This window comes from Scheffersomyces coipomensis (assembly GCF_036884675.1).
Source record: "Scheffersomyces coipomensis strain NRRL Y-17651 chromosome Unknown DFJ63scaffold_4, whole genome shotgun sequence".
Lineage (NCBI taxonomy): Eukaryota > Fungi > Ascomycota > Pichiomycetes > Serinales > Debaryomycetaceae > Scheffersomyces > Scheffersomyces coipomensis.
This window is the reverse complement of record NW_027042895.1, coordinates 879,346-903,715: the sequence shown is the minus strand read 5'-3', so window position 1 is coordinate 903,715 and position 24,370 is coordinate 879,346. Positions and strand designations below refer to the sequence as shown.

General features: G+C 29.7%; 10 protein-coding genes across 10 annotated transcripts; 3 read left to right on the top strand and 7 right to left on the bottom strand. All coding sequences in view use genetic code 12, as the record gives it.

Annotated features, from left to right (window-relative positions):
- The first annotated feature begins 2,444 nt into the window (after positions 1 to 2,444).
- DFJ63DRAFT_153978 (uncharacterized protein) lies at positions 2,445 to 6,041 on the top strand. Its single transcript, XM_064903606.1, has one exon. The coding sequence runs from the start codon at positions 2,635 to 2,637 to the stop codon at positions 5,722 to 5,724; it is 3,090 nt and encodes a 1,029-aa protein (XP_064761744.1). The 5' UTR covers positions 2,445 to 2,634; the 3' UTR covers positions 5,725 to 6,041.
- Positions 6,042 to 6,490: 449 nt separating this feature from the next.
- On the top strand, positions 6,491 to 8,200 carry DFJ63DRAFT_335720 (cleavage polyadenylation factor subunit; the record flags this gene model as incomplete). Its single annotated transcript, XM_064908253.1, has 1 exon — positions 6,491 to 8,200. The coding sequence occupies one exon, from the start codon at positions 6,491 to 6,493 to the stop codon at positions 8,198 to 8,200; it is 1,710 nt and encodes a 569-aa protein (XP_064761743.1).
- A 382-nt stretch (positions 8,201 to 8,582) lies between these two features.
- DFJ63DRAFT_313530 (6-phosphofructo-2-kinase) lies at positions 8,583 to 9,770 on the bottom strand (the record flags this gene model as incomplete). The annotated part of the gene is made up of 1 exon (XM_064906187.1): positions 8,583 to 9,770. One exon carries the CDS (start codon positions 9,768 to 9,770, stop codon positions 8,583 to 8,585), a length of 1,188 nt encoding a protein of 395 aa, XP_064761742.1.
- A 1,214-nt stretch (positions 9,771 to 10,984) lies between these two features.
- Positions 10,985 to 13,432, bottom strand: PET127 (Pet127p; the record flags this gene model as incomplete). The annotated part of the gene is made up of 1 exon (XM_064906186.1): positions 10,985 to 13,432. One exon carries the CDS (start codon positions 13,430 to 13,432, stop codon positions 10,985 to 10,987), a length of 2,448 nt encoding a protein of 815 aa, XP_064761741.1.
- A 764-nt stretch (positions 13,433 to 14,196) lies between these two features.
- RPL2 (60S ribosomal protein uL2) lies at positions 14,197 to 15,733 on the top strand. The gene is made up of 2 exons (XM_064907033.1): positions 14,197 to 14,255; positions 14,828 to 15,733. The coding sequence occupies exons 1-2, from the start codon at positions 14,252 to 14,254 to the stop codon at positions 15,586 to 15,588; spliced, it is 765 nt and encodes a 254-aa protein (XP_064761740.1). The 5' UTR covers positions 14,197 to 14,251; the 3' UTR covers positions 15,589 to 15,733.
- On the bottom strand, positions 15,716 to 18,003 carry DFJ63DRAFT_153972 (uncharacterized protein). Its single transcript, XM_064903605.1, has one exon. The coding sequence runs from the start codon at positions 17,899 to 17,901 to the stop codon at positions 15,844 to 15,846; it is 2,058 nt and encodes a 685-aa protein (XP_064761739.1). The 5' UTR covers positions 17,902 to 18,003; the 3' UTR covers positions 15,716 to 15,843.
- Positions 18,004 to 18,105: 102 nt separating this feature from the next.
- DFJ63DRAFT_342039 (uncharacterized protein) lies at positions 18,106 to 19,458 on the bottom strand (the record flags this gene model as incomplete). The annotated part of the gene is made up of 2 exons (XM_064908736.1): positions 19,075 to 19,458; positions 18,106 to 18,961 (listed from the first exon to the last, which is right to left on the bottom strand). The coding sequence occupies exons 1-2, from the start codon at positions 19,170 to 19,172 to the stop codon at positions 18,106 to 18,108; spliced, it is 954 nt and encodes a 317-aa protein (XP_064761738.1). The 5' UTR covers positions 19,173 to 19,458.
- Positions 19,459 to 20,267, bottom strand: RPL29 (60S ribosomal protein eL29). The gene is made up of 2 exons (XM_064907032.1): positions 20,222 to 20,267; positions 19,459 to 19,849 (listed from the first exon to the last, which is right to left on the bottom strand). The coding sequence occupies exon 2, from the start codon at positions 19,842 to 19,844 to the stop codon at positions 19,650 to 19,652; it is 195 nt and encodes a 64-aa protein (XP_064761737.1). The 5' UTR covers positions 19,845 to 19,849; positions 20,222 to 20,267; the 3' UTR covers positions 19,459 to 19,649.
- A 204-nt stretch (positions 20,268 to 20,471) lies between these two features.
- Positions 20,472 to 21,791, bottom strand: RPL82 (60S ribosomal protein eL8). The gene is made up of 2 exons (XM_064903604.1): positions 21,729 to 21,791; positions 20,472 to 21,352 (listed from the first exon to the last, which is right to left on the bottom strand). The coding sequence occupies exons 1-2, from the start codon at positions 21,729 to 21,731 to the stop codon at positions 20,636 to 20,638; spliced, it is 720 nt and encodes a 239-aa protein (XP_064761736.1). The 5' UTR covers positions 21,732 to 21,791; the 3' UTR covers positions 20,472 to 20,635.
- DFJ63DRAFT_319213 (uncharacterized protein) lies at positions 21,706 to 24,301 on the bottom strand. The gene has a single exon (XM_064907031.1). It carries the CDS (start codon positions 24,088 to 24,090, stop codon positions 21,934 to 21,936), a length of 2,157 nt encoding a protein of 718 aa, XP_064761735.1. The 5' UTR covers positions 24,091 to 24,301; the 3' UTR covers positions 21,706 to 21,933.
- Between the last annotated feature and the right edge of the window lie 69 nt (positions 24,302 to 24,370).

Sequence of the window (24,370 nt, the reverse complement as noted above, 5' to 3'; positions counted from 1 at the left end):
GATTAAGATGATGTGATTCTAGATCGTTTAAGAAAAGTGAAGTGAAGTAAAGTGGACTGTTGAAAAAAACTTCTGTATTACATCTACTTGGTTATGAACATTTTATTATATTTCATTAAGCTAGCATATAAATGATAAGGTAAGGTAAGGCTCCATCCTAACTTTATAATGAAACATCCCAGGACAAGAAAAAGCTTAATTTGCACACGAGCATTAACTTCATTTGGGGGAGCATATATAGAGGGGGGGGATGAACCTACGGGAAATAACTCAAAACTTAAATTTGTAGTTGTACAGTTATTGTTTCAATAGTACTATGGTACATGTAATGTTTCATGTAAGGTAATATGTATCATAGCTATAAATTAATTATATTTTTCATTGTTGTAGTGAAAAAAAAATTTGAAAGGATATAAGGAAGTTAGATAATAAAATAGAATTCATTGTCCATTTTAGGTAACAACGCACAAGAGTTTTCAATAGTTATTATTACCATTTATATTTTTACTTATGGTTGTTGCAATAACTTTAATACCATACCATTAGATAACTTAAATAAGCATTAATAAGGCTTGTATATCGACTTAACTTTTTTAGAATGGTTAAATAAATAATTTTTAATTTTCATTTTTGAGTTTTGAGTTTTTAGATAATTATATATATTTATAATCTGCCATCAGTAGGTTTTCCTTTGTTTCGGGTTACCCCTCTTGGCTTTCGAGTTTGAGATGAAATAGGTATTCCAAACTTTGTTTTTACAAGGTCTATAGTTGTCGATCCTTGAATGAACTGGGCCCATCTTAGATGCAAAATTACAAATAGTGATTTGAAAGGAGTTATTGATAAAAAAGTTTGGCAAATAAGTACAGACAGGGAGGGAGGGAGAGAGCAAAGCAAATAAAAAGAAATGTCAACAATAGCCCTATAAACAGGTTCTAAAAATATATGCATTGCATATTATATTATATTATGAGATAAAAAGGATGCTTAAAATAGGATGTAGAATGTAGAATTGAGGATGGAGTGATTTTCTATAAAGAATGATTGGCATCGATGATTGAATAGACCAATTATGACATGGAAGTTTTGAGGAAATGATATTTCATCATTAAGCTTTAAACAAAGTAAATGGTTACTAAGTTGAAAAAGAAATCCATCAATCCCTACTCTTCCTTCCTTCCCCAATGAAACTTGATTTGCAAAAAACAAGATTAAAAATGCACAAAATAGAAATAATAAAAAAAAAGTATATAAAAAGATTCCTCCACTTTTCAAAAATTCATAACAAGGGGGTAAGGCCAGGCAAAATTACAAAATTTAGGTAGTACAAGTTAAATAAACTTTTGAAGGTGATAGGATAATAAGGTTTGATTCGCGCAGGATTAAGAGAGTGATGGGAAGATATGGGAGTAATTACTGCTTAATCTAATCTACGAGACATGAAGGAAAGGAAACGAAAGGAAAGGAAATATTTTGATGAGGGTTATGATAGCAAAAGTACGAGTAAATTTATAATTAAACGAAGATATTAACTAGGAGGAAGATGTTAAATAATAACATGATATTATTATTTAAAAGATAATAGAGATGAAAATGGAAACAATAAACAATAAATGGTAAACAACCAAATTGGACCTGTTACCAGTAATAAAATAAAATAAAATAAAATTTAGTTTGCCGAAGATTATACGTCAAAATGTTCATATGAACAAAATATATATCTATGGATATATATTTAGTATACCACACGTGGGATGTGTGTCTCCTAGCTATCGATTTGTGTTCTACATGGTCATACTGATAGCAGATGCCTATCTAATAACGCCACCATATCACAAAATCCACTTAGTTACTAGAGATAAAAATTGATTTGTAGTTTGATGAGTGTTTTGTGATACTTTAAACCTTACTGTCCCAATTAGGCAAGTCTGAGTGTGATGGTTAAAATATAAAGTTATTTTTTAACCTTTTTCAAAATTAAAAACCTTTTTCAAAATTAAAAATTTTGTTTTTTTTTTTTTTTTTTTTTTTTGAATTTCTTTTTTTTTTATTATTTTTTATTTTTTATCATTTTAAATAAAAGGAAGGGACTAGAACCCACAACCGCTGCTTTGATTAGAGATTTTTATTTTGACCGTCATAATTTTTGTATTCAAACCATATTAGAAGGAATCTATCCTTTAAACCTTCAATCCATCTATAGAAAGATCAGAAACAGCAAGACTGATCTACTACCAAGTGTTCTTCCAACTTGAACCATTCTCTTATCATATCTGGTTGGTGATATTTTGCTTGGTTTTTTCTGTTGAGTGCAGTACCCCTGGAATCAATAGCGTTTGACGACTTGATAGTTGAAGATTGTTACTCAACCAATCATCTATCAATCATTCAAACTTGGTAAATCATCTAGTTAGATTAGTTAGATTAAATTTACACATCCATCGGAACTATACCATCCCTCATCACCACACGAAACCACGTTTCCATTAAGAACTACCACATCCCCCACCATTCTAACCTTAATTATCATCATCTCCCTTCCTTCCTTATAAGCACAACATATTAAACATAGAGTGTCTCTACTACTCATACGCCATCATCAAATAAAACCAACCTACTCATTTCACACAACTTATGAAGTTTGGTAATAATCTACAACATCTATCGATCCCCGAATGGAGATGTTATAACATCGATTATAATGATCTTAAATATCAAATTAGAACAGTAACCCAATCAAGAACTTCAAATTTAAAACCTTTACATCAATCATTTATCGATAACTTTGATTATGTCAACTTGTTTGTTCAAACCAAATATGGTGAATTATTACGAAAATTTAATTATTTTGAAGTTTATTTCGATCAATTAGTTAATAGTTCAATCGATATTGGTAATAAAAATAAATTAAGATCAATTTTAATCGAAATTGATGAAATCTTTTATCAAGTTATTGAAATATCTCAAATTTTAAAAAATTTATCAAAATTTATCTTAATTCAAAAAATTGCTGTAAAGAAGATTTTTAAAAAGTTTTTAAAATATTATAAAGATGATTCTTCATCAAATTCAACAAATACTCCAAATAATGGGAATCAAAAATCATTAAAATTCATTATAAATTTAAAAAATTATCTTTTATTAAATAAAAATTCCTTTGTTAACTTTAATTCAAATGATTTAACTATAAAATTAACCAATATAATTCTGTCAATTAAAATTGAACAAAAAAGATATTATAATTTAATTAATAATATTTCAACTCATAATCCTGCATTTCCAAATCATTTAGGTCGAAAAAATTCTTTTTATTCAAATACTTCCATATCTGAAGGTTCTCAATATCAAAATTCAATCTTACCTAGAACTAATAGTTATTTTACTCTACAAAGTGGTAATTTATCTTCATCAGCTGGTGATGGAAGTCCTCCTACAACTCCATCCGGTTTAACTCTGAATTCAGCTTCCACTCATCCGCATTATCATATTCAACAAGATCCCCCAACCAATGAAGCCAATTTTGATCTTGCTATATGTGTCAAGAAAAATTTCGATTTAAATTGTCTTATCCCTGATGATCCAAATACTCTTAATGAAATCTTATTAAATTTAAATATTTATTTGAATTTTAAAAATTATGATAATAATGCCCCTCCTACAACTTTCCTTTCCTTTATTTATTTAACTAATGCCAATAATAATGATTATCATGAACCTTCATATATCATATCTCAAAAAGATGAATCTTTTTCCATCATTGTGGGGTATATTGGGGGTTTAAGAAAATATAGTTATTGTATCTTACCTAATGATATTGTTCAATTATTCGTAAATCATTTAAATAATCGTGATAACGAAGATATTAAACATAAATTATATGATTATTTTAAATCGAATAAAGTTAGTTCATTAACAAGAAAGACTTTTGATGCTATTTTAACTAATAATTTAAAACCAACTTTAAGATTAATTTTACAAAGAAGAAGATATATATTGAGACAAACTGAAGAAGCTGAAGATAATGAAGAAGAAAATGAATTAAATATTGATGATCAATCTCAAAATCAACCATCGCAACAACAACCAGGAGGTGGTGATGATGATAGTAATGGTAAATCAAAAATTAGTCATAAGTATCAAGATGATTATTTAATTGCATTAGATACCGATATTTTCACTACTAATAGTTCAACTTATGTTTCAGATATCACTTTCCCACCCAATTCAACTGATGATGAAACTCAAGATATTGTAAATAATTGGGAAAAGTTCCCTCATAATCATCTTTCCCTTTATTCCAATGATTCTAATTTAAATAATTTTGAAAATTCCTTAAATTCAGTTATAAATGTTAAAGATGGATTATTAGTTAATAACTATTCATCAAGTTTATTAAAACGGTTACCAATCAAATTACAAAATTTAATTAATAATAATAATCTGATTAATTTATTTAAAGGACTCGATTTTTATTCATATATGAATTCATGTTATAATAATATAGTTCCAGAGGGAAATTATATTAATAATCATTATAATTATTTATTAAATTTAAATTTATTAAAGAATTTTGAAAATATTGAAAATTTTAATAATCAATTAAATTCAGAAAATTTAATCATTAAAGAAAAATCAAATAAAATTTTAAAACATCAATTATCTTTAAAATCTTTATCAAAATTTAATCAACATAATTATCATACATCAACTAGAGCTCCTGATTTTTACCTTAAAGCCAATCAAGCCCATTTCCAACAACAACAGCAACAGCAACAGCAACAACAACAAAGTGATTCATTTGGTACTAATAATAGTTCCAATAAATCAGTCTTCACTAAGAATAACACCGACGACGATGAAGAAGTTGATGAAGATGAAGATGATGGAGTTCTTAATATGAATGTTAGTCATCAAGATATTTTACAATTCAGACGTCAAAGTGCTGATGAAGAACTTGCTCAAGAACAATTGATTGATAATTTAGATGAGAATGAATATTCCATTTATTTAAAATTAAACAATGAAGAACAAGATCAAAATCTTACGTTAATTAATTTCATGAATAAATTTATGAAATTGAAAAACAATGCTTATACTCAATTCAAATCAATTTTATTCATGGAGCCTTTCAAACATAATCATCGTCATCGTCATCATCTTAATTCTTCTTTATTACCTCAATATAAGAAGGATATACATTCTCAATCATCATCATTATTAAGGCCTGTTTCATCTTCAGAAATTGATTATAGTAATCCATATGCTTATAGTACTAATGGTAGTGCTGGTGTTTATAATTATGATTCTATTAATGAAGAACCTCCTACATTTTTAAATCGTAATAAGTATCTGAATATTCAATATCATTATGAATTAGATTATGATCAAACTTTATCATATATTTATTTTTCATTAAATTTGATGTCAATCTTTTTAAGTGGGATTGAATTAGGAATAATTTATAGTATTTTTATTATAAATCATACTGATGATCCATCTATAAATCCTCCCCCTCAATTTTTAATCATGAATAATCTTTGGTTAATTTTAATTTTAGTAATGGGATTATTATTATCATTAATTTTCAGTATGATTAGTATTAATTTAATCTTTCAAAGATATCATCAAGCTCCATTATATCACACATTTATTGCATGGATTGGATTTACTATCGTTTGTGTATGTTGTATCTGGTCATTTGTATTACTTATGCAAGGATTCTAACATGGTTTCAATCATAGGGTTCCATCTTTTTTATACATTTTTTTACATTAAACACATTTTCACAAAAAAAGTTTTATTTGATTTTACTTTTAAGTTGTTTTCGGTTTCGGTTTCATTTTTATACTGCATTCTTTTTTTTTATTGTTCCTATTTCTTCTTTTTTACATTCATTTCATTCAAATCTAATAATTCTTAATGACTTTTTTAATGGTTAAATTGCATTTCTTTTTCTTTAATTCATTCATTCATTCATTACTTCATTGTTTGCTCTTTATATAGATATAGTAGTATATAGATGTCGTAATAAAACATGTACAATAATAATTATATAATTATTTTATGAACCAAGTTGTTGTAGAAGTTTAAAGTTTTTGCAACATGATTTCATGTCATATCCAAGACATTAAACATAAAAGCTTATGTACCCTGCTTAATATACTTTTATCATACCTCTCACATGAACTTCATTTGACATAATTGATCGACATTACATATACATATATGAATACAAAGCTTATTTTAACTTTCTTTCATATATATTTGATGTAGTTGCACAGCGTTACCAGAGAGATAGAAGTGAGATGAGCCTCACACGAAAAAGAAAATTATAAATGTCGTTTTTATAGTCACGTGAATGTCTCATTTGATTATAAGACATTTCTTGCTCAGTTCAAGTCAGTTTTTCTTTACCAATATCACTAGACCTATAAACTATAATTCGATCAATACCCAGAGAACAATTTCATATCATATAAAACCATACATAATGAGTGATCATTATGGGAATGGGAATCATAATGGATACAATAACAACAATAACAACCATCATCACAACAACAATTATAACAACAATGACAGAGGTGGAGGAGGACGATATAATAATAATCGAGCACCTAAAGAAGGTAAAGATTCAGAACGTTTAGCAGCCTATAAACAGAATCTAGATCAACAATTAGCATCACAAGAGAAGAAAACTGCATTCAGAAGAATAGTCGATCATGGTAATAACATGGGACGATGGTATATTAATAAAAGTTTAGGATTAACTCGAAATCAACAACCTATAGGGAAAATTAGACCTGATTCATCATATTTAATTGATTTATTACCATCCATGGCATATTCATCATCATCCAATCTTGATTGTAATAGTAATAGGAATAATATGGCCATAATGGATATTGAAACTAAATTTGTTCATTTATCATCTAATAAAGTTAAACATTCAATTAATACAGTTAAATGGACTCCAGAAGGAAGAAGATTAGTTGTTGCATCTCATAGTGGAGAATTCACCATTTGGAATGGGATGACATTCAATTTCGAAACCATTATGCAAGCTCATGATTCCCCTATTTTATCATTACAATATTCTCATAATGATGAATGGTTATTAAGTGGTGATCAAAGTGGGGGAGTTAAATTTTGGCAACCCAATTTTAATAATGTTAATAATATAACGGCACATCCTAGTGGAGTTAGAGATATTGCCTTTTCTCCTAATGATTCTAAATTCTTAACTTGTGGTGATGATTCTACAGTTAAGATTTGGAATTTTAATAATGGACAAGAAGAGAGAACTTTAACAGGTCATCATTGGGAAGTGAAATCAGCTGATTGGCATGCTAATTTAGGATTAATTGTAAGTGGATCTAAAGATAATTTAGTTAAATTATGGGATCCAAGAAGTTCAACATGTGTAACTACCTTACATGGATTCAAACATACAGTTAATAAAACCAGATTTCAACCAACAGGGACAAAACGATTATTAGCTGCTGTTTCAAGAGATAGATCATGTAGAATATTTGATTTAAGAACTATGAAAGATATTTTAGTGTTGAGAGATCATGAAACTGATTTATCATGTGTGGCATGGCATCCTGTTCATGCATCTATGTTAACTACAGCTGCTTTTAATGGAGCTATGAATCAATATTTACTTGATTCTTATATTCCTGATAATGATAATTCCTCCTCCAACACGAATTCCACCAACAATAATAATAATAACAATAATAATAATAACTATAGAAATAAAAATGATAATTTCAAATCGATTGATAGTTTGGAAGCAGTTCATAAAATCCCATTTGCTCATGAAAAGGCGATCCATACTCTTGAATATCATCCTATGGGTCATTTATTATGTTCTGCCGGGTCAGATAAAACCGCTCGATTCTGGTCTCGTGCCCGTCCTAATGATCCTAAATCATATAAAGATGCTGTATATACTGATCAAAAGAATGGAGCATGGTATTATGTGGCCAATAATAATGTTAATGCAATAATTGAAGATGAAGAATCTAAATTAACTACAAGTTCAATAAGTGGGAATGCACCATTACCTCCTCCAACTACTCAATATGCTAATGCCTCATCATCATTAAATTCATTGTCAGAATCGAGATCAGGAGGTATCAATGTTCCGGGATTGAATAATGTAACTATACCGGGACTTAACTATAATCGATGAGGGGGATGAAACTAATATATTTATATACACTACTGTACATAATCTACGTCTAATTTTAATTTAATTTTAAGTATTATTAATTTATTAAAGTATAAAACCTGTATCTCTATAATTTAAATGTATAATATCTAGTTATGTACTTTTTTCTAAAATAAGTTATATATATATGTTGAAAATTTGTGTAAAAATACGAACCCAAAAAAAAAATGGTTGGTGTTTGAAGGGCCTGCTTCCCCTCCTTTAGAATTGAAAAATAAACTGTGTAAATACCCTTTAATTTGTAGGATACCACTTTATCCCATTTGAATATATTTGCCCCAAAAAAATATGTGTGTATGTGTGTATTTTATCTACCTGTAACTAAGTAGATACCGTTTGGTATCTACTCATTATTTTGATTATAGAATGCATCAACTGCATCTAAATATCTCTTTCTTTCGAAATTATAATAAAATTTCTTAAATTCTAAAAAGAATTTAAAATATTTCAGATTTAATTTGAATTCATCATTTATATTGTTAAATTCAAATATCTCTCCACAATTAAGAATCTTAACATACATTGAAATAGCTCTATTGTTAGTTATTGGATCGATGATAGTATTGGAATATTGATTTAATTCATCAACACTAATAGGTTGATAAACTTGTTTATAATGATTTGATCTGATTTTAAAATCATTTATAGCTTCGAAATAATCTTTACCTTTATAATCTGAATTATTAGCTTTACCATTGATATTAAAATTTAAAAATCGAGAATTGAAACATTGAACATCTAATATAACAATATTAGCTGACATAGTGGATTTAGCTTGATTCATAAGTTCAACCATACGTTCTCTTCTTTCTCTTGTAGTATTTGTAGCGTCCAAAATCCCAATTTGAATTAATCCAAGGGATAAATCATTTAAAAGATTATTTAAAGTGATATCAACGAATAATTCACGATCTAATTTCCCTTGAATATTATTAGGATTGAAATAATCACTATTATTATTCTTATCTTTATTATTAATTCTTCTAATATTACCAGCGTTATAAATTTCAGTTTTAAAATTAGTTAAATTATTCATATATTGTTTGAATTGTTTAGCGATTGTCAGTTTACCTGAAGCTGGTAATCCAACTAACATAATGATTAATTTTTCTTCATTTATTTCTTGTTGTTTTAATAATCTTTGATTTAAAATCGAAGTGAATTCAAAATCTTTTAATTCATATTTAGATTGGATAGGAGTTAAATTAGTAGTAGATGTATTTGTGGTGGTTGGTAAAGTAGGTAAATTTTGGGATAAAGTAGATGATAAATTAACGGCTGAATTATCAAAAAGGGAATTTATTGAGCTAGTTGAATCAATGAATTTCATTGATGATGCTGATGAAGCATTTTCAGGTGGTGAACTACTTAAATTAGTTATATGTTGATTTGATTTAGAATCCATGGCTGTGAAATCTTTTAATGAGGAATAATAATAATCTGAAATTGAAATTTGTGGTTCAAAGATATCAAAAGTTACTTTTTTATTAATATTGGAGTTATCAGGATTGGTTATATGATCTTGATTCATAGTGAGTAGTGTGTGATAGACGATAGATGATGGAAATGTAGTAGGAGTAGAAATAGTATCTAATTCATGATCTTGTTTGAAATATAGATAGATAATGACAAGGTTAAATATATATATATTGTAATCACAAAGATGGCAAAAAAAAAAAGGCAAAAACAGAACTGTCTAGATGATTCTATTAATTAGTAGTAATAGTTAATAAGTTATGAGATGAAACGTTAAAAAGAAATGTAAAACAAAATTAAAGATTCAAACGGTAAAAGAAACAAAATCGATCAAAAAAAGAAATAAAGGGTTATATCGATTAAATTATATATAAATTTATAAATTAAGTGAGTTTGGTGATGATTGATTCTATAACCAAGGCTAATGCTAAAATTAAAATTTCTCAGTAAATCGCAACAGGAGCTGTCCCTAAATTATTTGCTGCTGCTGCTTAAGCTGCTGCTGCTGCTTAAGTTAAGCTGACGCTTCCACTGCTCCTAAATTTCTTTTTTTTTTTTTTTGTTTGAGAAAATTTTTCCGGTCGGAGTTTTTTTTCTTTTTTTTACTGCTCACTATTACCTAATTAGGCAGGAGGGGTATAACCTGATAATTAACATGCAAAAATTATGAGATAAGAGGGGAATTAAGAAAAAAAGGTCAAATGGAACGTGTACAATTTTTCACAGCTAATAAAATTAAACGATAACAATTTCAATTTCAATTTCAAGGACCTAAGGATAGGAGGAATAGTTAAGGTTATCAATAGATTTGAGTCATACATGATCTTTTCCTGTCATATCATATCGTATCATGTCTGTCATATGCTATCGTTATCCTATGAATTAAACATTATATCATAAATAGTCATAGTTTATACATATTTGTTGTCTTATATATATATTTCCGTTAGTCCTATAGTTGAGACTTCCGTTCGTTCGTTCGTTTTGCTCGCTGTTGATTTCTATTCTCATACATTTTGTCATTTCTTGTTTTGTCGATTCTTTATGTCGCAAATCGCGATACCCTCTTTTATGACAAATCCTGTGTCGCAAAATATCTGATACAATAATAATCATACAATTTTTCATTATGCTATTTACAAAATTATTATAACGTTACATCACCTGTCAATCATATCTATCTCTATATATATACGTTTCATACCTTGAAACATTTATTTTAATGCACTTTATTTTATACATGTCTGTGTGCCATTATATTTTCTAACATTACTTTGGTTTATATACAACTTTTTGAGAATCCTTTTCTGACCATTGTTTAACTCGTGATTCTCCAATCTTTGAATATGCTTTTAAAATATTTTCCCTAGTTAAGCCCTTTGATTTAGGTTTATCTGTTTTCTGATGATCTGATTCTTGATCTCTTCCTCCTTCTTCTTGTTTCTTCCATTTACTTCTTATTATCTCTGGTGAATTTATAATCGAATCAGTGGCAATTGATAATTTACGTAAATAATTAGCTCGATTAATTTGAATTTGTTTATCAGTATCATTCGGACGTTGACTTATACTATATTGAATTCTCCAATCATCATCCAATTTCACTTTTTGAATATATTCTTTCTCTTCTTCTCCTTCTTTCTTCCATTCTTTAATGTCACCATTTATAACTTCTTTATTAATTTCAACTAAATATGATAATACATTCTTACCTCTCACAGTTGATTCATTAAATCGTTGTAAATGAACTTTATGACGATTTAAATTCATTTCTCTCTCTTCACTAGTCAATTCAATATCTTTAAAACTAGTACTAAACAATTGAGGAATCTCATCAAGTTTAATCAATTGATTATGCGTCATTTCAACTACTGATACACTCATTTTAACTTGTTTAGATCTAGCAACGTATCGAGATTGCATGACTAATCGAAATGGAGTAACCCCTTCATTCTCATCACTACTTGATTTATTCCCTTTTTTAATTTGCTTTTCATGTTTTTGTAATTTCATGGCTTTTAAATCTTTGATTATGGTTTGTAATAAATCTTCCCAAATCTTCATTGACATTTTAAATTGACTTTCACCGATATAACTTGATAAATTATCATTCAATTCTAATAAATTCACATCACCATTCGTATCCAATACCGTATTCAATTGATCATGATCAATCAATTTATCTTTCTTCTCCTTATCACTTAAAGTTTCATCTCGACAAGTAATCTTTCCATAAAATAATTCATCTAATTCCTCCAATGATAAATATTGAAATCCAAAGAATGATTTTATATTATGATATGCCACGAATATCCCATCCATTTGTCCAATCCGAGCTTGGAAAAGATATTTCAATAATGATCCACTTCGAATCAAATCTTTAAATTCTCGTTCAAATGATTCATATTCTCCATTTAATTTCCAGATTTGATAATGATTATCCTTGCCATCATATTCAGGTGATCCCACCACCATATCACTTCCAATTCGATTATTAACATCATATCGGATCGCACAGGCGGCTCGAGTCTTGATATCGAATGATCCACGAGGTAATCTTGAATCATAACAATCCATCTGTGATCTCATTAAGAAAGATCCATATTTGGCATAATTATAGACATTTTCCAACTCATTCTCAACCTCCTCTTTGCCGATGGTTTCTTCTTGATATGATTTGGTGAATTTTTGAAATTGAGTTTCATCTGTAGTTAATAATACTTCTAAACAATTCCCCATGGCTGATAATAATATCTCTGTATCACACGATTTATCCGATGAAACGGAATAGACGGCATTTCCATCATCTGATTCACCTTGTGGAGTGATGATTAAACTAGAAGGTAATCTACTCATTAATCCATTCATTGGGATTCCATTAATTTCCTTCCCATTCCGGATGGAGAAATTATTTAATAAATAATAAAATTGCATTAATGAACTTGTCATAGATGAAGTAGATGAATAAAATTGACTTTTAGAAAGTTTTGCCATGCGTAATAATTCAATATGTTTTGAAACGGGTTGGAATCCAGCTATAGAATCGAAATTAAATTCATTATAATTAATGATATCTTTTAAAAATGGGGAGAAATTAAATATTCGAGTTCGAGGATCTTGTAAGAAATGAACTCCTGGTGAAAACAAGGCTCGATCGAGATTATGATGTAATTTAGGAATCTTCTCCACCTCTAAGGGTAAGAAAGTTTCAATGATATCGTCTTTAACTGATATGGTTCGATTAATGATATTTTGATTGGCTCGTATAGGTAATAAACGTTTCATTCTATCGAAATGATCTTCATTAGTTTTAATCTTTTGCATCTTACCTTCATCTGATAGTTCCTTTATGATCTTATTAATGTTCCCTTTTATAGTGACATCTTTGCCGAATGTAACTGACATATTCTTAAATGAATCGGTAGATCGGGATATATTTGAAGGTTCATTTGATTGATTAAGTTTGTTATGGAGTATTGGTTTAGTTTCCACATCCTTTGACTTATTTCTTGGTGGGTATTTGTTCTTACTTTTGCCCTTACCCTTTGCATTGACCTTAGATTTAGGTTTAGATTTATATTTAGACTTATATTTGGAACTTGATGAATGAGCTAGTCTAGACCATATTATCAGACTATTACCACTTACATTATGAATTAACCATCGTGATAAACGAGAAGTTGATGATGATGGTATGGTCCCTATATTATATAACATAACATTTATCTCTGACCTATTGTATTTTATATGTTGTAACTATTAGTTAATTAGATAGTTAACTTAGTTAGTTAGATGCTGCTGCTGCTGCTGCTATATTATTTTTGTATGGCATAGTTCATTTTGTTAAGCGGGAAGAGCCATTGGTTATATACAGGTATGATGATGGCAAAATCCATTATATACTTGAAGCTTAACTAATGTTGATTAATTGTATTGAATGGTGGATTACAAGTGATTGATATGATAGTACAAGGGTTTAGACGTATCTACAAGATGATTTAGGTAAATATAACTTATAATACTCTAATAAATGGAGTCAAATATTGGTTACATTAGACTAAACATGAATAGAAATTCATCCAACATCAGAATTTAACCTGTATTATAAAGCATTTGAGTCTGCTTACTTTAATTTCTATGACATGCAATGGTGTAATACTTATAAACTAAGAAGTTTATACATATATCTATCATATAATGATATCATATGTTAGATCTCTATAATGCTATACTTTGTTGTTGCAAAAAATGAGATTGTTCTTTCTTTGACAAATTCCATCACGTGCACACTGCCGCTGTTTAGGGCTCCATACCTCAGTCCTGCATTTAATTTCCACTCCTGTCTTTTTTTAGAGTGAGAAGAGGAAAACTTCCATACCTCAATACAATTCAATTTTTTAGTGTGAAAAGGTGAAAAAGTCTCAAGCTGTCTCAAGTCAGAGGGACCAAATTGTCTAACCAAAAAAAATTTATTAAAAAAAATTTGTATTATAATTATTTGATATTTACATTAACTAGAAAACCAATCACTTAACAATGGGTATGTGATATATATATAAGATATCTACAACAGGAGAATCATTAAAGAATACGTTAGATAATGAGAATATCAAATTAAACAGTTGGTTCAACTTTAGGTTGTATATCAATTTTATCATAGTTGAAATTTTTCAATCCATCAAATGAATGAATGAAAGAAGGAAAGAAAGAAAGAAAACAAATCATCCTATAATCGTAATGTTTGAAAGCATAGTAAGTGTTTGGATGATACAGTGTTGTATTATTCATCAGTTTCTATACCTTGAAATCATCGATCCAACCATTTAAAGAAATTTTAATCACTAGAATCATTCTACATGAAATGAAAAGTTCTCCATCATTATGTCATAAAGTATCAACTTCATAATATCATCATCACACCAATCAACCAAATCAAATGAAATCTACTACATCCATCCATCAGATTAATCCCATCTATTAAAACTTTTCCTACCACCAACATTCCGTATCCAAATATCTTCATTAAAAAAACATATTCTTTAATAACCCCTTCTTTTGATATTAAACTAATAGTCATAAGACAATCTTTACTAACATATTTTCTTCTTATAGGTAGAGTTATTCGTAACCAAAGAAAAGGTGCTGGTTCAATCTTCACCTCTCACACCAGATTAAGAAAAGGTGCTGCTAAATTAAGAACCTTAGATTTCGCTGAAAGACATGGTTATATTAGAGGGGTTGTTAAACAAATCTTACATGATCCAGGTAGAGGGGCTCCATTAGCTAAAATTGTTTTCAGAGATCCATACAAGTATAAATTAAGAGAAGAAACTTTTATTGCTAATGAAGGTGTTTATACTGGTCAATTCATTTATGCTGGTAAAAAAGCTTCCTTAAATGTTGGTAATATTTTACCTTTAGGTGCTTGTCCAGAAGGTACCATTGTCTCCAATGTTGAAGAAAAAGTTGGTGATAGAGGTGCTTTAGGTAGAACTTCTGGTAATTACGTTGTTATCATTGGTCATAATGCTGATGAAGGTAAAACTAGAGTTAAATTACCTTCTGGTGCTAAAAAAGTTATCTCTTCTGATGCTAGAGGGGTTATTGGTGTTGTTGCCGGTGGTGGTAGAACTGATAAACCATTATTAAAAGCTGGTAGAGCTTTCCATAAATATAGAGTTAAGAGAAACTCTTGGCCAAAAACTAGAGGTGTCGCTATGAATCCAGTTGATCATCCTCATGGTGGTGGTAACCATCAACATATTGGTAAAGCTTCTACTATCTCTAGAGGTGCTGTTGCCGGTCAAAAAGCTGGTTTAATCGCTGCTAGAAGAACTGGTTTATTACGTGGTACTCAAAAGACTCAAGATTAGGTTTTGATCTATTTTAAACATCAATAATATTAATAAATAGTTTATAAAATAATAATAATAATTTATGTCTAAATAAATCAAATTAAAAAAAATTTAATCATCAAATAAATATATATACATTATATCAATTTTTAAAAATAAATTTTGTAAACTTAACAATTTCCTAGTAACCCCATTTATATTCATATCTCGTTAACGCTATAAAACTATAGAAATAGCAATCCCTTCTTAGCAGCCAAATTATAGTATATAAATTTAATTTCTTAAATTACGAATTTCTACTAAGGCTCTTTCTAAATGCAACCAGTCAGCCGCAACCGACCTTTCACCACGTTGAAAATTCGTAAATGTAGATTTACCAAAATCAATATAATAAACACGATCTCTTTCTCTATTATAGATCATGTTGTATGGATGTATATCTCCATGTATAAGCCCAATGGAATGAATATGGGATAGTGATATTTTTGCTAAAGTACTAAAATGCTCAAAATCACATTGTAGCTTATCATCGCTAATGAATTGTTGAATTAGATAAAAACCCAGAAATGATACACCGGCAAAAAATCCGTACTCATATAAATAAGGAGTACAGTTAATGTTGAGTAATCCATTTAATGATCCATTTCCACCACTACTCGGTGGTTCTTCATCTAAACCTCTAGGGTCTCCTCTGATAGTAAGATAGGAATTGAGTTCACACAAAAACATCTCGGTCACGTATGAATACACTTCAAAGAATAATTGATCTGATAACCCCGATTTATTGTTAAGTATAGGTGCTCCAATCGCGTCATATACTTTAAGTACAACCTCGGTGTCTGAATCTCCAATTTTGCATGAAAATACTTTAGAAAAGTGTTTTTCAAGTGGTTCCTCTTGTCTGAGATTCCTACCGATGGTTAATTCACTTTCATTTCTAACATTCCATTCTTTTATTAAATTCGTGATTTCAAAAATTTCACGAGGAATTTTAATAGCATTATAGATAGTATGTACGTAAAAACCGCGTTCTAAACGGTAATGTAAGAACCTATTAACCCATTGACGAAGCATAAATACCTGCTTTCGTCTCACCATTTCACGCTTTTGAACATCACTTAGCTTAAAGCTTCTAAATAGTGTATCAATTTTAGCAGTTCGTTCATTTGTGATACCTGTAAAATAATCTAATAAATACGCCGTTAAGATAGAACCCAAACTATTGCCATTTGTACTATGCTCTAAACACAGTACTACGCAGTCAATGACTCTAATATTTGAACCGTCACCCTGATTCATCATTTGAGTAAGAACTCTTGGCAGTTTGATTTTTACAATGTATACAGAAGACCTATCAATAACGAAACCAAGCTCTGACTTATAAGTCAAGAGCTGGTAAATGCTTTGGTTGAATAATTCTCGGAATGAAGAATTTAAATCGGAGAATGGCACCTCGATATTATCAACTGCATTGAATGCATATCTCAAACCAGAATATTTAAATTCCACCGGGACGGTATAGTTTATTCCGTTCTTAGTTACCTCTATTCCTAAATCTGGACGAACTATTCCACTCGAGTTATCTTGAGGAAGCTTACTTGCTGAATCAAAGTTTGAAGATAAAAGTTCTACTATATTATTCAGAATTAAATTACCGAACATGTCTTCAAGTTGAGCTTCATTTTGAGGTCTTACAAGGACTAAATTTTTAGACAACGTACTTTCATTCAAAGTCCTGACTTTTAACGAAACATTTGCCAATTTGATTTTCAACTCATCGTCCGACGAATCAATTGAAGTTGGAAATACTTGACAAAAAGTGGCAAAATATCTCCGAGACCTACTGTAGTTAATCCTTGTATTAGTTATTTGTGCGTCTTCAATAGCAAAGGCAGGAAATGACGTGAACCACATCTGTGAAGCTGCAAAACAGGAATAGAAGTATTCAATTGGCGGCATATGACGACCTCGAACATCTTGTACCATTTCATAAATTATACTTCCAATTTGAGTCACAGCTTCCTTGATTAGAGATTTGAAATCTTGGATATATTTTTCAGAAGAAAGATAAGCATTAGTTAAACGATTTATTGGACTATCTGACAAACCACAGAAGGAAATGAAATTCGAAATAATAAAGCTTAGCTTCATTTTCTCTAATTCAAAATCATTCCCCTCTGCTCCATCCATTATTTGTTGAAGTAATACCGGAGCATTTGGATCATTTAGTTCTTCAAATGATATGCAATTAAATAAATTGAAATCCTCTTGATCGTACTTGTCGACCAAGAATCCCATACATTTGCTTAACTGTACTCTATTAATTGACATTGTAATTTTAATGAAGTTGATTACTCTAAGGTGGTTTAAGCATCAAATCAAAATTTAAGATCGTACCTGGGATTATGTACAGGAATGTAACCGGCGAGTGGAGATAATAATAATACAAATTTTATAATATTTAAAGGATTATTATATAACTAATTAACTTTTCTTCTAACCATAAATAATAACAATTTATCTATCTTATACAATCTAAGTTGAACTTGATCCAACTTCACCTTCTTCTTGTTCACCTTGATTATCAGTAACAACTTCACCTTCAATATGTTCTACATCTTCCTTTGGAGAATTTAATTCTTTACTATCAACACTAATAGAAGAAGGAGGATTTGAAATTTCTAATACATCATCATCTGAATTAACTACTTTTGAAATTGCAACCTTTTTAACTTCTTCAATTTTAGATTTAAAAGCAACTCTTAATGGAACATGTCTACCAACTAATTTTTTCTTAGTTAAATCTTTAATAATATCAGTAATTGAATGAACACTAGTATCAAGAGTAGCTAAAACACTTACATGACCTCTATGAAATCCAACTGTACCTTGAGTTGATAATTTAGATCTATAAATATAAATCTGAGAAGGACAATAATCTTTAAAATAATCTCTAATAACCTCATCCGTAACTTTATAATAAGCTCTAGGAATATAAATGGTATCAGTTGAAAGTTCTTTTGATTTATCTAAAGTAGCTGAAGTAACCTTTTCATCTCCTTCCTCATCATCATTAGATAATTTATTACCATCATCTTTTTCTAAATTATTTGATTTGGAGGTAATTGGATTACTAACTTCATTTGGTTTTGTGGTAGTAGTAGTAGTAGTATCATCATCATCAGTAGAACCTTTCTTAGATTGTTCCTTTTGAAAGAAACGTCTAAATCCAAAATGCTTTCTAGAATATTCAAGAGGTAAATGTTCTTTAATATTCAAAGTACGATTCTTTAACATTTTACCATCCAATTGTTTAATCACTTTTTGAACTGATTCAGAATTCTTAAATTCAGCATAAGCAACACCAAGTGGTCTATAAGCACCACCATATCTAATGGTATGAGTTGGAATCAAAATGTGAGTTCTAATTTGATCTCAGTTAGTATCATAGAAACATTATTAGAGATGGATTCAATTCAATTATCATCAGCGGGTATTACAAACGGTTCAAATGGTTTTAAGAATTCTTCTAATTCCTTTTCAGTAGTTTCAAAATTGATATTTTTGATATAGACACGAGCCTTCTTGATGGTTTCAGTCATGTTATATCGATTTGATTGATTGATTGATTGATTGATTCAATTGGATATGATGAATCTGATTGGAGAGAAAGAGATGGTAGAAGGAAGAAGGAAGGAAGAAGAAGTAAATAAAAGGTTTAGACGCCAATTATTTGCAACACTCACCAAAATGATCCTCACTCCACTATATAATTTATATGCAGGTTGGATTGCCATAGTTAAGGTCAGACTTCTACATAGTTAAGCAAAAGTTACAGCTTACAATCATGCTACAAAGGGGCTAGTCATTCATAATTAGACTAATAATGGTTTATGACTTATAAAATAGCTTTATTAATACTTAAATGCGTTAGTTATATATGAAAATTTAAAGCATGAAATATGTTAACATTATACAATAGACCAATTATATATGTTTCTTTATATATATAGATAATATGTGAATTGGAATGGTTTGAAAATTGATTATAATTATATTCAGTTTAAACTTAAATAAATTTAAGCAGCGTATTTGGCAGCACGAGCACCAGCTAAAGCTTTAGTGGTACCATGTAAAGCGTATCTGTGATTTCTTTTAAATTTAGCATCAACACCTTTTAATGAAGGATATTTGTTGGTCTTTGGCTTTTTAATACCATTTTTGTGAGCCTTTTTGGTTTGGTTATGGGCAGTATGATTCTTTGATTTAGACATTTTATCTATAATAGAATAAGTTAGTAATGTGTTTCTTCATTAAATATTGAAGTGAAACTATATTATGTAAAATCGAATCTGGATTAGTTATACTGTGTTTACCCTTTTAAACGTTTAATTTATGATGATAAATGATATCTCTAGATCCATCAAAGGACTTCAATCTTAATCATTTTCTTAGATCTTCATTTTATTGATGGTAGTTGATGGTGTCATCCTATGAATGAATAATTTATTGAACAATTTTTCATGAATAAATTGAATGGATCTCTATTGAACACTGACTTTCTGATGGTTCCACTTGGTTTCAGTTACTTCTCTGATTCTATTTCAGTCATAATATACTTTCTACCACCCGTATATTGAATTGAACATACCCTAATTAACAATTACTTTGCTGTATTAAACAAGAAGATTATTATCCTATAATGATATTAAAAATTTAATTTAATTTGGTGGATGGGATTTCGCACTGTAAGTGGATTGGTAGTGGGTACCAAAAAAATTTTAATTCTTTCCCAAAATGGCGATCACGTGTGAAGGGTTGGAGCCCTAACTCAATTTAACCAAAAATATCAAGTCATATCCAAATATGCCTATACATGTTTGTATTTACATAGGTTGATTAATTCAATTTATACGAAGACGTTTGATTTTATTAATGGTTATAAAGTAATATACAAAAGAAATTCTACGATGAATGTAAATTAAGGTTTCCAAAAGCTAAAAAGCAACCCTAATTGGTTGGTGTAGCAGCAATTTTAGCTCTTTTAATAGCTTTAGCAGTTGATTTAGCACCAAGAATACCACCACCCCCAATGTCTTCTGTTATCTTCATACTTTTCAATAAAGTTAGCATCAATAGTTGAAACTAATTTAGCTAATTCAGCTTCATCAGCAGCTTCAACTTCAGTTAAAGCAACCACAGCAGCAGTTTTTTGATGAACTAAAGTACCTAATCTAGCTTTACCTTTAACAATGGCATATGGAACACCTAATTTTTTACATAAAGCAGGTAAAAAGACAACTAATTCAATTGGGTCAACATCATTAGCAATTAAAACTAATTTAACCTTTTTGTTTTCAATTAAGGAAACAACATGGTTTAAACCGTATTTAACCACTAATGGTTTTGGTGAAATATCCTTAGCAGATTTACCTTCAGCAATACCAGCAGCTTCCTTCACTAATCTTTCCTTCTTTTCTGAACTAGTTTCTGGTCTATATTGATTAAATAATTTAAAAGCTTGAGAAGCAGTATTTTTATCTAAAGTTTGTTGAAATTGAGAAATAGCAGGAGGAACTTTTAATCTTAATGATAAGATTTTCTTTTGTCTTTGTAATCTAACATATTCTGGCCATTTAACAAATCTTGATAAATTTCTCTTTGGTTGAACTGATTGTCCAATACCAAAATTCTTTGGAGTAGAATCAGTTAAAGGATTAGATTCAGTGGTGGAAGCTTTAGATCTAGTAGCTAACGGAGCTGGAGCAACTTTCTTGGAAGGCTGTGTCATTGAGTTAAAGTTAGTCAAAAAGTGTTCTCCAAAATAAATGTCAACGAACAATCCTTATGAAACTTCTTCTCTACAGTATCTTATAGATACTCAGCCTGTGCTTCCAGAAGAGTGATAGCACATTCTTTTCAAGTAAATGTATTACTATTATAATAGAATCATACAAAGTCCTACGAATCCACAATAGTAAACAATCACTTTAATTCAGTCATTCGTTAAAGAATAACCTGCTGAACTAGGTTAAATAATTATAACCAAAAAAGAACGACTTGGCATCACTCCCTGAGCACAACCTTTTTTCTGTAAAGATGAAGAGGTGTAGCTTAAAGGAGGATGTTGGTCCAACGTCTTCGTATTAAAAACATACCATTTTGAAATGTGTATTTGTTATTTGATTGAATAAAGAAGAAAGAAGAAAGAAGAGATATATATTAAATCGCATACAAAAAAAATTTTCACTTTCAACATTTTGAACAGACAGAAAAAGTGAGGAATGGAACTTTTTACGCAGACGACAGAAGTTGCAATAAATTTTTGCGACTCTTTTGTTTATTAATACTTAAAACTATTAATCACCATTCTTGGATCTCTTCAAATAATTCAATCCTCTTAGACCGATCTCTCTTAATTGCTTTTATAACTTCCAATCTTATATCATCAACCATACATGGATGTGCACAAGTAGCAAAAGCTATAGAGTTTGATGTTGAATCAACTTCAAAATTAATCAACTCCTGTAGGTTTGGTCTCCCCTCTCTAAACTCAATAAAACTAAGCTTGCTCTTTAGATTAGATGCTGCAATTGAATTAGATCGTGATTCAATAGGATGTTCTTTTCCTTGTACTTCAATTTTATGAAAGTTCTTTTCCGCTTTAACATGAGAAATCTGGGATTCATCATCATTAGAAGTTCGAATATATGGTTCACCAATATCAAAATCTAATCCAAGTTGAGGTTGAGTTACATAAATAACCGTTTGAATGTCTGTTTGACTCAACTTTTCCAATTCTTCATAAAACCAATCTATCGATTTGAATTGACGAATAACCCAATAAAGTTTAATTCGTTTCGATCCTTTTGATTTTTGATATAAATCAGTAGCTTCATAATAAATTCCCGGAATCCCATTTCCACCCGCCATAAATGTAACATTATTAAATGCATGTAAAGGAACTTGTTGAGAATAAGGTCCTTCAACCAATACTCTGACATGTTCGCGATGATCTGGAGCATTTAATAAGAGTTTATATAATCCATGGGTTATACCTCCTTTAACTTTCATATAGAAAGTAATGGTATTCTTCTCCATCACTGAATCAACCAAGGTGAACGGGTGTGATTGCCAAAAACATGTTGGCTTAAGGAAATGGATATAAGCATGAGCTCCTGGGTGTGGTTTCCAATATCCTGGTCTTTTGACTGTAACTTTCAATGTTTCTTCCGATCTTAATTCAACGGTAGCAACTTGAACTCCAAATGATATAATACGAACAATTCTTAAAACTCTATCAAATGCCCAAATTGCCAATACCGTATAAAAGAATTCTGGACACCCTGCATAACTTGTATGAATCCAACCAGCAACAACAACCATTGATGCTAAACAAATATGAATCAAAACAAATATTTCATAATTTGTATTTCTAAACACTTGAAAGGAATGAACATTTAACAATCCAACAGAACAAGCTGCAACTATACCCCATCTTACAAAATTCTGATGCATATAAGCTTGATATGCCTTGAATGCCTTTAAGGTGAGGGTTTTAGAAGCGATATGAACAATAAGTAAAAGAAAAACCGTTCTAGCAATCCATCTATGAAAGATCAAAAATCGACAATATGGCCACCCAGTGACGTATTGCATAAAGTTATTCCTTCCTGCAAATAGAAATAAAACAGGAAATGTGAAGGCCATTAATAATCCTGATCTGTTACCTACTGATAATTCAACAAACCCTTGAGCAGGTCTATATATGTGAACACCAGCAAATATAAACACCAAGATAAACCAAATTGATAATATAATAGTTTCAAATCGAAGAGGAAGAATTGCTTCTAATCTTTTAAAGATCTTTAATCTTTGAGCATGATGTTTATTATCAGTATGTGACAAAATTACATTTGCTCTAAATGAATTAATAAATGGTGAATGTAACTTCATAACAAAGTTTGGAAAAAGATAATAACTCCAATGATTAATAGCAGCTAAAAGCATCACAAGAAACCAATAAGATTCCAATACAATCCCAAATGCCAATGACCAATTAATAGTTCTGATTGAACCGTAGTTCAAGTTAAAAGCAGTTTGATATTGTCCAGCAGGAGTGTAGATTGGATAACTGGTCTTCTTCAAAGTAGGATCTTTTGAAACTGGTAAACTAACAAGGTAGTTGGTGGCATTTTCGTAAGATTTGTAGAATGTATCATTGGTAAGTTTATAATCTTTGCAACTATCTAAAAATGCTGCAACTTGGACTTGACAAGGATGAGAGTTATCAACAATACAATGGGCCATTGATCCCAATGCTGGTTGATTTTGAGGATCACAAAAGTTTTGAAGTCCTTCTGAATCAGGAGTAGAAAATAAAGCAAGATAACTCAAAACTTGAGCACATGCTTGATAGGCGGCATCTTCTCTATGACCAAACACAAAGGAATCAGCCTTAATAATTTGTAAGTGAAAGGCACTCACTATAATGAATATCAAAATTTTGCAGTTTAACATTTATAATTAAAGTATTATAATGGATGGAAAAATGGCTTAATCATTGAAATCATATAAATGGATCAGTATCTGTTTAAATAGTCATTTACATTTCACATTCATTGTTTAAAAAGTTTTAAATCTTATTTTACTTGGCCGTAACAATCACTATAATAATTATATTTTTTGCATCCTAACGTACATCGCAGTTGCTCTATAAATTATTTAGAAATTTGCTCCAATTTCTTAACAAAACTTTTATGATTCTAGGCTTATCAAAAAGATAACTTTAGTTTTAAAA